This window comes from Chaetodon trifascialis, chromosome 15 (assembly GCF_039877785.1).
Source record: "Chaetodon trifascialis isolate fChaTrf1 chromosome 15, fChaTrf1.hap1, whole genome shotgun sequence".
Classification (NCBI taxonomy): Eukaryota; Metazoa; Chordata; class Actinopteri; order Chaetodontiformes; family Chaetodontidae; genus Chaetodon; species Chaetodon trifascialis.
The window spans coordinates 9024100-9039081 of record NC_092070.1 but is presented as its reverse complement, the minus strand read 5'-3'; the positions used below and the strand labels follow the sequence as shown (position 1 = coordinate 9039081).

Genomic DNA, 14982 nt, shown 5'->3' with positions numbered 1-14982 from the left:
AAAAAAAAGCAGCAGGATTTACTGTCCAAATTCAGTAAAATCACCCCGCTGCTGTCCGTTTGTATTTCAAGTAAGTATGCATATTAATAACATGGAGAAAATCAGTAGTGGTACCGCTGAGCAGTTGAATAACTGTCTGGGTGTGAGCTGCTTGCTGTTGTACCAGCACAGACCCACAGGTGGCATTCAGAGGGGGTTGTGGGGAGAGCGGTCGGGGGCAGGGGGGGCAGCAGCTCAGGACATCAGAATTCGTGTGGTGGAGCATCAAAGAAAAGCTCGTGGCAGAGCCTGGCCGTGTCCTTTGGAGAGTAGACTGTGAAACCGATGGTCCGGGGGTCGTTAAAGATTTCATAGTCATTTCCTCCCTAAAAAGAGAATCATCAGAAAGTCCAAATAAGTCATTTTATCCAGCCTTGCTAGACTTGACACTGATCAAAGTTTGCTGAATTTAAAAGACCCTTTAGTACAAATTGAGGGAAGTCTTAATGCTTCAGCATACAATGATACCGTAAAGGGTAACGTGCAACAAGGCTTCTCTCCTGCAAACATTTGCCAAAATGAACTTACATCGGAGGTCTCGTTGCCAAAGAAGTAGATGGTGTCCAGACCCTCCCTCTCCAGCACCTCGAGACACAGTCTCTTGTCCCAGCCTTCTGGGAAAATGTCAAAGCTGATGAGACCACCTAAAACAAGATGGTGACAACTGTTATCAGCATGTGTAATTATATACACTCGTATGCAACTTGAAAGAAGAAAACACACTGAAGAGGAATATTCTGAGATCAGTTAACACATATAAGCATATTTTTCAGTATTTTATTCACCAGTCCAGTCAATACATTGGTAAACACTTTCCCTCTTGCATGCTTCCACCTGTATTTCCACTCAGCCCCTCCAGCTCTGCAGAGCACATGTTATTTGCACTCTGAGCAGCGGCTGTGACTGATGGGGACTGCTGGTTCTTTATCCAGCAGGGGTCTGACTTGTTCAACTTGCTGGCAGGGAGACACACTGCTTTTGGGAAAAGGATGTGTCACAAGAAAGGACTATGTGTGTACACAGCTTAGACTAGTTTTTCCTCTTAAAAGTCACAGAAATAGCTCTGTTGCTGTGATCGGACGACCGTGGTGACCTTTGACCTGTGTAATCCAGCTGAAGAGTCTCCTCCAAAATGCTCTGCAGCACTTCCCTGTTCTTCTACTCTCTCGCCCTTCCCCCTTCAATTCTTCTCACTGCCTTATCTCAGCTGATGGGCTTTAAAGAGCCAATACAAAGGGAACAGCTGACCAGTGCACAGCCAATCAGGGGGCCGTTCCACTCGCACACCCTCCACACGCCTCCATCCCCACACCTTCAACCCCATACTATAAACACCACAGTGTTTTAACCACATATGCTGCAGCCCATCCCCCAGTCGGCTTTGTCCACTCCTGAGCAACGACTGTAGGGCTGCTATGCCGCTGACAAACACTGTAAATTACACAACGTACCTTAATGTAAAAGGGTAACAAGTACTTGGGGAAATCTAGTTCCACTGTGAGGAGAGCGAGTGGTGAATGTCAAATGAATGTCAACACTGATACAGATACAAGTCTCAGGGTTTGCTTCTCTTTACCTGCATCTCATCCTCTGTGATTGTTATCATTTAATGATGAATAATCAATTCAGGATAATAGCTTTCACCTCAGATCATCAGTCTCTGTAATGAAAACACTGAGTGTTCCTTACAGATGGATAGAGTAGCAGGTTTATATAACAGCTACTGCAGAGATCGGAGGTATCATCTCAAGGGCAGCTGAGCAGAAGCAGATAAACACAGAGGAAGGCAAACAAATGACTCTCAGGCTCTGTGGATCCTCCAGACACATCGGCTGTCTCTTCAGAGTCAACAGTGTAGACAGTAAAACGTCCGCAAATGGCCCCGATGTCACTGCAACTTTCCACCTCAGCAACCTGTGTGTGTGCAGTGCACACAAAAACACTTCAGTTGGCCCTAAACAACATTACAAGCCTGAGCTTTGACGACTAAACTTTGTGTCATATGACATGTATATGATGACCTCTGTGAACTCAGCTGGCGGACATGAAATCTTTAATCTGCTCTGCTGCATGCCAGAGATCGATAACAGGAAGAATAGAGAGGAAAAACAAACTTGTCTGTCTGTTGAACTGTGAGCAGCTTTCACACGTCACTAGCGGAGGCTGACACCTCGCAGGGCACGTAAGCAAACATCAGGTTCCTGATTCACCTGACTGCCAGAGACAGAACAGCGTGTTCAACGGTGTGTAATAGCTAACTGAGGGCTCCAATGTCTGGCACAAGGTCCCCTACATATCACCGACTGGTTTGTCACTACACTTTTTTCCCCCTGAGAGAACACACTCCAGGTATCAAAACAGAAATGCTGTTAGGAAGATGATGCTCGATTAATGGTGTCCAAACACAAAGCCTGTAAGACCCTCCACCCGTCATGAGGATAAACAGATTCAAACTTTATTCAGAACCGTATTTTAAATTCTAGTGGCAGTCACAGCCTACGTTTACACGTAGCAGGGTATTTTGGAAAACGGATATTTTGGCCCCTCCGTTTTCAAAAATAACATCGTGCACACAACATCGTTTCAAAAATGTTGTTGTTTACATGAACCCGGATAAACACGCCGTCGAGCGCATCATAACTGTGCCAAACCTGTGGGCGCGAGTGTAAACACAGGTCGCTCACATGACATGAAGTATTTTCAGTCGCATGTTGTGACATTTCGGAACCTAAAACGCCGTTTAACCCAGTTTACACGCAGACACATAACCGGCGTTTTTCAGAAATCTCCACTTTGGCCGGAGTTTTTAAAAATGATCGTTTTCTGTGAAAAAAAAAAAAACTCTGCGTATAAACGAGAAGCCAAACTGCATGAAAACATATGCGTTTTCACTAAGTGTAAACGTAGGCACAATTTCCAAGGCTACTGTGCAGTGGTTCAGCTGGTCTTCAGCTGCAGCCACAGAGGGTCGTTCAGGTGAAGTGGTGGCACCTGTGCAGGCCTCCACCAATAACCAGCCTGCTCTGATTGTGTCTCTCATTCCACTCACTACTGATGCAGTTCAGTTCATTGTGACATTCTCTTTTATTTGTTTTGCACATTTCTGGGAAATGGGGCCGTACAGTATGTTTTGGTGCAGATGTGATTTCTCTCTCTCATCAGACACATAAATCAAGTGTTGGCTCACTTTGCTTAATAGAAGCTGAAGTGATGTTTGGACCTTATTACATAGTGGTTGCTTTCTAAATTAAAAACAGCAGTGGCTGAAGTTCTTTTGGCTTCAGTGACACATTTAGCATTTATCAGCCATCACTAAGGAACACTGCTGGTCTGCCTGATCACTGCAGGGCGGCTGCAAGGCCCTGCCACATGTGAGAGCTTGTAAATGGGATTTCAGCTTTCCACTCTCTCACCTTTAGTGAAGCGTAGTCCCTTTCCAGCAAACTCTTGTTTCAGGGCAGCAACAAATTTCTCCCTGATCTTCTCTCTCTGTGGAGAAAGTGACAAAGCAGTCAGACTTCGCCAGCTCTGATACAACACACACACAAGACAAAGAAGCAGAAGTTAGACGCATGCATGAGCGTAGCAGAGGATCTAAGTGCATCAGCGAGCAGCTGAAGGGTTAAATCTCTCCTCCTCTGCTGCTATCTGCCTCCTCTGCTTGGCTCTGTGAACCATCAATGGACAGCCTGTTAGGCTGTCCTGAAAGCTCAACCTTGTTTGACCTCTCTTTGTCTGCTTAATTGTGCACATTTCATGAAACAGAGAGACAGAGACTGAGAGGTGGTCCATGACTCTCAGAGCGTGATGTGTAAAGTTTGTTTGTTTAGCTTCGCTGCTGCACATTTTGCGAACGTTCTGATCGGCTTCAACTTCATTGCAGTTTAGGCAAAGGAGCCAACGGCGTCATCAAAACCGGCTTGTTACATGTACAGCAGCAGAATAAGTTTGAACGTTACAAGCAGCCAAAGGCACTATTTTACCTTTCCACGCAGTCTAACGTTATCACATGTGCTATAACCCAGAACTAGAGCACAAACAAGAGCAGTGGCCATAGCAGAAGAATGATGCGCAAACCCACAAACCACATGATCACAGTGGTTGACTGTTCGAATGCAGGAATGCGTCTACTTCGTCCAACACTGCACATGTTTTGCTGAATTCTGCCTTTACAGCACAGCGATAATTTAGTCTCTTTTAATGTACTGAATATTTTACCTTGTCGATTTCAGAGAACTCAATTCGCTCCTCCAGTGTGCAGCTCCGACCAATGGGAGAGATGTTGAGCATTCCATTCCTGAACTCAATGAACGTTCCCCTGCAGGCAATAAAGGACGGATGGTTAAAGGACATGTTGCTTGCTCAAAAGACTTAACTGAGGTAGAAACCTGGATCTGGTTGGACATAATACAACCGCATCTTAGCTTTATTCCTACATGGAGATCACAAGAGGGACACTTTTTCCCGCTTCAACATGTTAGAGCTGATGAATAAAGAGAATTTGGCATTCCTGTGTACCAGGAATGCAGGTCAAAGGTGAGTGTGTGTGATTGTGTGTGTCCCCCTGAGGGCCTAAGTCACTGGTGGGCTCAAAATTTCACCTTTTCTTTGGCAGCTTGATGAGTCCCATGTAGCTGAGGCAGAAGTTGATCAGGTCCTGCAGCAGCTCCTCCCCAATCTGGTTCTGAATGGCCTGATGGGATGAACATGCACTTCATTGATAAACAGAAGTGATTAAATGATAAGAAATTGCCTGTGTATCAATATAGTTGGTCAAGATGGAAGAAAAGAGGTCAGCTAGGTTTCTTAAAAAAACATTTTGCAAAACAACAGACTTGTCTTACACCAACACATCTATTTCCACCCTGATCTAAGTTCCTATGGGCTCATCTGCTCTATAGGAGGAACATGTGAGGCGTGTCTGTGGTGCTGCATGTATTGTTCTCAACATAGATAATGTGTTACATACCACTGAAACATGTGACTGCGTGCATCCACTTACATGTTTTGTGAGGAGCTTCCCATCTTTGTACTGCACTGTCCCGTTCTCAGCGAACACGTAGTCAAACTTGTGTATCACTACAAAAGAGGAGGCAGGAGAAATGTGGCTAAATGTGCTCGTACTCAACTAAATTAGTAGAGTCTCCTCCTTGAAGGCCTGAGGATGGAAGAACAGAACGGCCTGCTATATTTACCTGGAGGCAGATTACAGTGTATGTAACACTGCCTGGACAAGTCAGGTTTAATCTCTTTTACCTTCCCACTCACTTTGCTCTGTGTGGGAAAAAAAAGTCTGCAGCGCTGCCTTAATGAAGGAGCTGCTTTGATCACTTTAACGGTAATAACACAGCAGTCACCTGCAAAACAGGATTATCCAGCAAAAAATGAAACAGGCGTGTAGAATCCGATAACACAATAGCTGCTGGACTGTGTTATAACTTGACAAATAACAAAATGTTCCTCTAACTGGGTTAGGAAGTAGTAAAATATTATTGTTTCTGTTCTTGGAGTTAACTGTTAAGTGATTATATTGTTCGTACAGGGTGTAACACACTTGATCTCATAATGTCATAAAAACACTGTAATAATGTAAAGTCAAAGCAACATGTTCCACCCATCTGGAGTGCGATTTCATTAAATACTCTGCCGGATCATCACAGTGTGCAGCAGCTACAGCAACAACAAGTAAGAAAAGATTCACCTTTAGCACACTTGGCACGGTTAGGAAAAAAACATGGCTCCCTCTGAGCACAACATGTCTTCATTCCAGTTGTCGTCTGATATTGAGCCGTAGAAAAGCCCGCCCGTGCAGACGTGCGTTAACTCAGCTGGAGGCCGCTGACGCTGCAGTGTGAGGACCAGGTTGATAAAGTTGTCACATGAGTTGAGATGTCAGCATTGACACAGGTGACTAAGCTTAGTATGTTTATTCTTTTTCTAACCTCGGCTCCCAAAGTGCTGCTGGGAAGTCATTCTCAGACATGCATGACAAGCTGAAATGCAGCAATTAGTCAGCATGCCACACTTATTAGCCAAGAGATAAAGAGAAAGATAACCTGGCTGAGCAAACTGCTAGTCTTGTGTTATTAACCTTTCATAGTGAGTCTAGTGGGTTGTGTTACTCTCCTTAAAGCTGCATAACTGGTACTCAATGTACAAAGTCTGAGTCAAACTAGATGGCCTGAATCCTAATTTAATTCCCCCTGTAGACTGGTTTCCATTAAGCAGAAGTTATAATAAAAAGCATCAGGTCATATATTGTGTATCAGCTGGGTGACTCATACGGCATACAGCGCTCAAACCATCTGGGCTTAAGACAGGAAGAGGGCTGCTCACCATCATCCCCCTCGCCGAGCTGCTCTGCTATCTTGGAGTAGTCGGAGCCTCCCACGATGCCGATCTTCACTTTCCTCCGCAGGGCCTGGAAAAACTCATCCAGCTGTGGATCGATTTTCTGCAAATCACAGGAAAACGCAGTGCAGAAGTGAGGACGTGACGGCAGACTTTGCCTCTGTGGCGCTGCAATCTGGAACAGATTTCAAGTTATCTTGACATATGGATGAAAAAGCTGCACACAAGGGAGGCCGCGTTATGTAATAGGAAGGAGCTGGTGTACTCTCTCTCTCTCTCTCTCTCTCTCTCTCTCTCTCTCTCTCCCTCTCTCTCTCTCTCTCTCTCTCTCTCTCTCTCACACACACACACACACACACACACACACACACACACACACACACACACACACACACACACACAGCAGTTACCCTAGATGAACCCAAGCATTCAAACCCAATGACAAAAGAAAAGAAGGAAGACATCATAAAATTATTTCAGTTGAATAATAAAAGCTGATTTCTACCCTAAATCCACCACACCTGCCTCACTGCCTAAAACCCAAAAATGAGGTTAAAAACATGGCACTTATTTCAGTGTTCCTCCAGAGAATTTGCAGTATATTACATTAAAAAAGCACTAATTAAAGCCCAGGTGAAGAGCCAGTTTTGGGACAGCTTCCATGTGTCTCAAGGCAAGACAGACAGTAAATAGGGCAGCAGACACCATCGGTCCTAAACATTACCAGACTACATACCACACAGCCCCTCCACGTGTCACAGCAGGGGTGCAGGGTAAACAGCAAAGAGGGGACATTGGTGTTTGTGGGGGGGGGGGGGGGGGGGGGGGACAGAGCCCACAAATATGAAACCAGTGCATGAGGTAAAGAGGACAGATACTGTCTCCCATCCTGCGAACAATTCACAGGCTCATAACAAAGAGAAGAGCAGGGGGCTGCACGGACAGCGTGTGATGATCAATAACCAATAACACGTTGCAGGTATTGATTGACTGGATGTGTGCTCACCTCTCTAGGCGGTGTCAAAGTGCCGTCCACGTCAAACAGGCAGAGGATGTTTCGGTCCGACGAGAAGACGTTTGATTTCTCCATTTCTTCTCCTCCTTAGAGGTTTTCTGCTGGTTTATAAATCTTCTTGAGGTTGCAAGTGCCTCAGATCCACGCTCGTGAGAGCAAACCCGCAAAAAAGGACTCGGAGTCTTCAGCTGAAATATTACAATAAATAAAATGGAGGTTTTAAAGACAGCAAATTATCTCTTCTGGTGCGCGCTGACAGCCACTTCTTCTTCTTCTTCGAGTCCTTCAGTTTTGTTGACTCGACTCGGCTCGGCTCGGCTCGGCTCAGCGGCACCATTCAGCTCACACACAAACACAGCGCGCGATGTGTTGGGCCTATTTTGCAACACTGTAGCTCACACGGGAGCCAATCACAGCCAGGGTGTAGGGGTGACGTAATTAAATGGGCGGGACGGTTCAGTTTCATGCCATTCAACAGCAGGGCGTCATTTTCAGTATCATTGTCGATATTTTACCCACAGGTGAAGTGAACACCGCACAGAACAGAGCAGGAAGCCACAGACGATATGAGGTATAATATTACGGCAGAGTAATTATCGATGAGAGCAAAATAGCATAGCCTACTGATAAGTAATAAACATGTAATAGAAGTAAAAATATAAAAGTGCAAGTAAGTTTCAAGAGATATGATGATATTCATAAACAGTGATATATTTGTCCAACATTATGCATGAAATTTGCCAAATACACCTTGAAAATTGTTTTGTAAGTTTGCTTTGGTTCTAATTACTCAATTACTGACCAGTCACAGTAGTTCTTGCTCCTTTTGGAGTGTTATGACCTGGCCACAGCAACATGGAGACATGCCAAGTGTAAACTTTAAGAAAGGACACTTTATTAAATTAAATTAAAAGAAAGAAGACCAAATTAAATATTCACAGCATTCACAAACATCGCTGCATTCTGCTTTATGCAATAGCGTTCATCACTTCCATCTTGATTAGTGTATGAGGACTTACAGAAGGAAAAGTGATGGGATTAAATTAAGGAAGACAGCCTTTAGCTCATGAGATCATAGCCTAAAACAAATTTAACAATCAGAGATGCTCCAATCTTCTGTTGACAGCTGTATCAGGAGGTGCTGTTAATATGATCTTTATTTTAACACTGTTATCATGCGTAATACAAAATACACTTATGACCCATTTTAGATGAAAATTACAAAAAAAAACTCATCTATAAACCTATTCTATTCTTATCTTGATAGCTAATATGGGATTCAGATGATCTAAAATGAAAAGAAATGAAATTATATTGGATTCAGTAACATAACACAACATAACATAACATATAATTAACATGATATTACATGATGTACAAATAGATTAGATTTAATTAGATTTAATTACATTATCATTAGATTAGATAAAATTAGGTAGATTAGATTAGATAAGATAGATTATGTAGATTAGATTGTATTAGATCAGATTAATTATACTAGAATACATTTGGAAGATTATATTAGGTGAGTGAGGTTAGGTAGATAACATTAGATTAGATTAGAATATATTTGATAGATTAGATGGAAATAGATCAGACAAATTTGAATAGATTAGGTAGATTAATAGATTATCTGAGGAAGATTAATTTAGATTAGATTAGATTAGATTAGATTAGATTAGATTAGATTAGATTAATGACATTAGATTAGTGATAGATTAGGTTGTGCCTTTGTTAGACTGTACCTTATTGTCTTGCGTCACCAGCATGGTGTTTCACATGAGACCACACACGTTAACACTGTTAACACCACAGGCAGTTCAGTGTTTGACAGATGACTCGCTGGTGTCAACGGTAAACCAGGACACAGACTCATGTTGAACAAAAAACAACCTTCTGAAACCATAAAACTACTCTTAATCTTAATGCCTTCAACAACATGCATATTTTCACTGTTTGGGCAAAGTGTGTAAAATAAAGCTTTTGGAGCGTCTTCTCTGCACTTCCACTGAGCCAACACATCCACTAGAGGGCAGAGTGGGAGAGAGCTAGAGAGGAGTGCTCAGGAGTGGTGACATCTTCCTCACCTTTTACATTCAATGAAGGATTTCCTCACTTTGGCAAGCAAGTTATGCAGAAATCAAAAAAGTATGATTGGTTGATCTAAGTTTTAACACATTCATGATCAACAAAACAAAGCAAGTGTTGTAAGACACAGTGAACGTCCCACTTTCAGGCAGTTGTCCCGGTCCAGACCTCCATGTAACCGCATGTCTCACCAAATGCTTATGAGGTCCAGCGTCGCCACACTTTGTTTACTGAAATGATGAACTGGTTGTGTTTGCCAGAGGAGGGCAGAGCGCTCAACAACAAACAGCCCTGGGGCCCTTTCCATTATGTATAACAGAATTTGTTTGACGTGTGTAAATGAGAAATGTTTACATGAGAAATTACACGTGTCCAAAGATTGTCTGAATATTGAAGCAAACTTAATAATAAAGCAACATTAGAAAACCACATTTATATGAAACAGGAAGCAATCACCAATGTACCAATACAAGCACAAATACAACAATATAAAAACACTGTTACGTATTGTTCATTCAAAATCCTACTTAAGCAAAAGTATTATCAGATAAATAAATGTGAAGTACAAAACTAAAAGTATTCATTCTGCTTTAAAATGTCTTCTCTGAGTGATACATTATTAAATATGACATTATTAGGTTGTTTATACTGATGCATGCAGGGGTCAGGCCCCTCCTGGGGGGGTCACAGGGTGAATCTAAGGTTCAGGAGATAATAAACGGGGTCAGACAGACTAAGAAAAAACAAAGTTCTGACACACACATTTCTATTGAATCTTTTATCTGATCTAAGTTTTTTTGGTGAAATGTTAGAGAATTTTACTTCTTTGAGCCTCAAATAGTTATTTAATCTGGGAATTTTTAAGTGACCAGTATTTTGCATGTGAACATTAATCTGAAAGGTAACTCCAACTGTCAGATTGTTGTAGTGCAGTAAAAAGTATTTCTTTCTGAAAAATGGCATAAAATGGAAATACTCAAGTATAAGTACACAAAAACTGTATTTAAGTACAATACGTCACTTGGATTGATCTGACCAATGATATTCATTTATTGTCTGTTGCTTGTGTGTCCTTTAATCACCTGGACTCTTGTATCAGACCATCAAACTGATGCTTTTGAAAAGGAGATAAAACAGCAAGTAGAAATTTTCCTCTCGGGCAGTTTTGCAGCAGGCAGCAGGCAGCAGGCTTAATACTGGCACCATAAATCGCTTGTGTGTCTTATCTTTTCTGCATTTCACAGCAATCATAAATCAGTAATGCAAGGACCTGAGGTTCAAAATGAGAGTTACATGTGAGTACACAAAGCAGCATGACCTCCTTTGGTCTCGTACGTATATGTATATATATTATGTATGTTACCATATGTAGGTTATCTGTATATATGTTTGTGCATGTTTTTTGAGCACCCTGACAACCTTCTGCTATCAATGTTTGAGTTTCAGAGTTCACCTCAGTTTGGCAAAAGCCAAGTAATTTGATGTCATCGGGGTCAGTCAGTTATTAAGTCCTGATTTATTAGCAAACTGCCAACTGATATGGTCAAATTGTATGAGGAAGGCAGCAGCAGAGGGCAATTATTGACAAATCATTAACAGACTAATCATTAGTCATTGAATTTATGAACATGCCTCTTTATCTGATTTTGGCCTCAATCCCCATGTTTCCTCCAGTCCCAACCTTTATTCAGGGGATAAGGCTGGTGCTTTTTCTTTTTTTTTTTTTTATTGTCAGCAAATCTTTAAAAGAACCAAGTGAGTGCTCTCAGTTCTTTCTGACTTCCCCACTCTGTCACTTTGTCTCAATTATTTGCTCCTACTGACAGTGTGAATCTTTGAAAAGAGGTCACAAATAGCCTAATCTTGGCTCAAATACAGCTTAATCAAATCTATTTTTGGATGCAGTTCCTCAGTGTAATAATTGGAAATTTCCAACTTTGAGTTTGACAACAGTGCCGATATAACCTGTATGTGTTTGTTCTAGATGTGTCACAAACACATTGAGTGATGCACTCAAATTCAAAAGGTCATTGTAATTCAACCCGACGGCGGCCTATATTGTATCTGTGGAAACTTGATGATCTTTGAGGGTTTGAACAATAATTGTGAGGAGGTGGGACACAAAAATATGTACATCAGACAACATATTTTCTAAATGCTGTGAGGTTATGTTTTGAAATGAGTTCTTCTTTCCTCAACCATGCTCTTTTGTAAATATACAGTAAATATATAGTATGTATACGTGTGTGTGTGTGTGTGTGTGTGTGTGTGTGTGTGTGTGTGTGTGTGTGTGTGTGTGTGTGTGTGTGTGTGTGTGGCCACATGCTCACCGGTCTGTTTGGGTGCTCTCTGACATGAGTTGAAGGCCTCCATTAAAACAGCCGTCTTATCTACCTTCATGTGGGGAAAGTGATTGCTGGATCCATTTTCACGGACTAACAATAACAGCCACCACTCACAGCGCTCAGCTGCTATTAAACGGCCACCAAGAGACGATAAAACAAGGAGTCTTGTTCTTTTTACCATGCTGCTGTTTCCTCTTCCTGATAAAATGCCAGGGTGTGTTGAGACAGAGAGCCTCTTCACATGAAGCTGTAATGGGACTAAATGCCAACTGTGCTGTTAGGACGTCATACGTGTGTGTTTGGTTAAGACTTTTACAGCCCTGAGGTGGAAGCTGATGATGTACTGTGCTGGAAATGTTGAGGATGAGGCCAGATGGGTAGAAATGTTTGTTTTACGCAGTAGAATTAGAATTACTATTGATAACATAGTGGGTTTAGGTGTTAATTGTGACTTTATTAGAGGAAATGAAACAGCACACTAGATGTGTTTGTGATCAAACGTGTCCTTCTCCATGTATGCAGCAGAGATTTTGGAGAGATGACGAATCGTCCTCACAAATATGAGACATGTCTCAGGTGGCACGGTGCACCAGTGGTAACACTGTCAGCTCACAGCTAGAAGGTCCTGGGTTCGATTCTCGCTGTGGGCGCTGGGCGTGTCCTCCACCATTCCTTCAGTACCTGCTGCTCGAGGAAAAAGGGCCTTGTGGAGTTTGGATGTTCTCCCCGTGTTCACCTGGGGTATCCTCCATGAAAATATACCCCCACTAAAAACATGCAAGAAGATCACCACCTGACCAGTGGTGGCGAAGAGAACTGGGTCCCCGGGTGCCGGTCAGATGGCAGCCCACCGCTGCTGCCACGGAGGAAGGACGACCAGGATGGGTTAAAGGCGGAGGAAAAATTTCACCAGTGCATGGCGTGTGTGTGCATGTGGATGTTACTGCGTGACAAATAAAGGGGAGTGTCCCTCTGATTCTTCTTCTTCTTCTCAGAAAGCAAGATCACACAAATGTCATGTAAATACGGCCTTTTAAACTCCTCTTATCAGCAGAGAAGCAAAGAGCTTTAAACAGTGTGAGAAAGACAATGCAATCATGGAGCTATAAAAAAAGAGTCTGACATGGGCAAGATTTAGGACCACAGTGTGTTTATAGAAGATGTGTGGAGAGGTAGACTGATAATGGAACTACACATCAAAATAGAAATATAGTGTAAATACTGTAAAAGACACAGCAAGCACATTTAACAAGTTATTCTAAAAACAAATTAAGGTAATAGATTGATTGAAGAATTTACACTGTGTGCAGTAAAACAAGCTATTCCTCTCAAAAGGAGTGTTTTTCAGGGCTGCAGTGATTAATCAAATGGCCAATGGGCAGAAAACTAATCAGCAACTATTTTCAAGTACAGATCCAAATATTCTTGTTTAAGCTTCTCAAATGTGACAATTTGATTCTTTCAGGCAATCACTTCTACACAGCCATCATTGAGTCCATCCTCAGCTCCTCCATCACCATCTGGTACGCTGCTGCCACCGCCAAGGACAAGGGCAGACTGCAGCGTGTCATTAGGTCTGCAGAGAAGGTGATGGACCTGTACGCCTCCAGGACCCTGAGGCGTGCAGGAAAGATTGTGGCTGATCCTTCCCACCCGGGACATAAACTCTTTGAGACACTCCCCTCAAAAACCAAAACCTCATGCCATAAGAACAGTTTTTTTCCCGTCTGCTGTCAGCCTTATTAACAAGGCCCGCCGGAACCCCCCCGACACTCTTCATACTCCACCTCTGCCTCTACTTGTCACAGTGACACTGCCATAACCATAACCCTACGCCTTACATTAACGCTCTGCTTGGACTTCCTTTTGAAAAAACAGACTGTGCTTCTGTAAAAACAAACAAACAAACAAACAAAAAAGGATGTGTATATATATTAATATTGTCATATTTTTTACTTATTGTTAGATTTTTTTTTTACCTTTTTAATAGCTTCTTTTTAATAGATGTGTCATGCTCCAACCTCACCAAAGCAAATTCCTCATATGTGTAAAATCGTACTTGGCAATAAAGCTTTTCTGATTTCTGATTTCTGATCAAGGTTCAAACTTAAAGTCACAAATGTGAATCTGTCTGTAGACTCTGTCCTTTGGGAACCATGAATGTATGTGTGCCAATCTATCAAGTAGATGTTGTGTTATTTCTCTGGATAAGGAGAAACTCTGACCTTCTGCCACAGAACCCTCAAAGTCTTTAGGATTCATCCTCAGGGCAGCATGAATGTCTGTCAGAACTTGAGACACAGTCAATGGTACATTTATTGGGGACTATTTTCCTGTTTTTTTACTACGGTGTCCATGTTCATTTCTTATGTCATCCAGTGCAATGCTATGACTCATTTATTAGTTTTTATAATGTCTGGAGAACAATAAGCTGGATGGCACAGAGGGAGATGATTTATCAGGCGTTGGATGCAGAGATATACTTGTTAGTCGGATCAGTTCATTGCTGGTTTTGTTTTTTTCAGCAGATTTGTAAGAAAGAAAAATATAGAATATCAGCCTATCATTCATAAACCGAGCATTCAAGTAACAGCTGTGATTATTGGAATACTAATTTAATCAGACTGCAGTGACATTATTAGCATGGATGTAAACATACTGATGATGTAAGCCTTGGTTTTGGAATAAAGACTGCTTTAACTTGGGCTGCACGGTGGAGCAGCAGGTAGTGCGTGTGCCTCACAGCAAGAAGGTTGCTGGTTCGATCCCCGGGTCGGGCCTTTCTGTGTGAAGTTTGCATGTTCTTCCTGTGCATGTGTGGGTTCTCTACAGGTACTCCAGCTTCCTCCCACAGACCAAAAACATGCTCATTAGGTTGATTGGTGACTCTAAAATTGCCCCTAGGTGTGACTGTGAGTGTGAATGGTTGTCTGTGTATATATGTTACCCTGCAGTCGACTGGTGACCGGTTCAGGGTGTACCCCGCCTCTCGCCCGTTGACAGCTGGGATAGGCTCCAGCCCCCCCGTGGACCCTGGAAGGGATAGGTGTTATAGAAAATGGATGGATGGATGGATGGATGGATGGATGGACCGCTTTAACTTATTTACATGAGCAGGTAAAAATTGAAGATGTCAGAAATATC

The 14982-nt window shown here is 42.4% G+C and overlaps 1 protein-coding gene across 1 annotated transcript; it reads right to left on the bottom strand.

Annotated features, from left to right (window-relative positions):
* LOC139344164 (phosphomannomutase 1-like) lies at nucleotides 1-7772 on the bottom strand. The gene is made up of 8 exons (XM_070982124.1): nucleotides 7397-7772; nucleotides 6376-6493; nucleotides 5042-5118; nucleotides 4641-4732; nucleotides 4258-4357; nucleotides 3453-3528; nucleotides 568-683; nucleotides 1-365 (listed from the first exon to the last, which is right to left on the bottom strand). Exons 1-8 carry the CDS (start codon nucleotides 7478-7480, stop codon nucleotides 243-245), a joined length of 786 nt encoding a protein of 261 aa, XP_070838225.1. The 5' UTR covers nucleotides 7481-7772; the 3' UTR covers nucleotides 1-242.
* Nucleotides 7773-14982: the final 7210 nt, after the last annotated feature.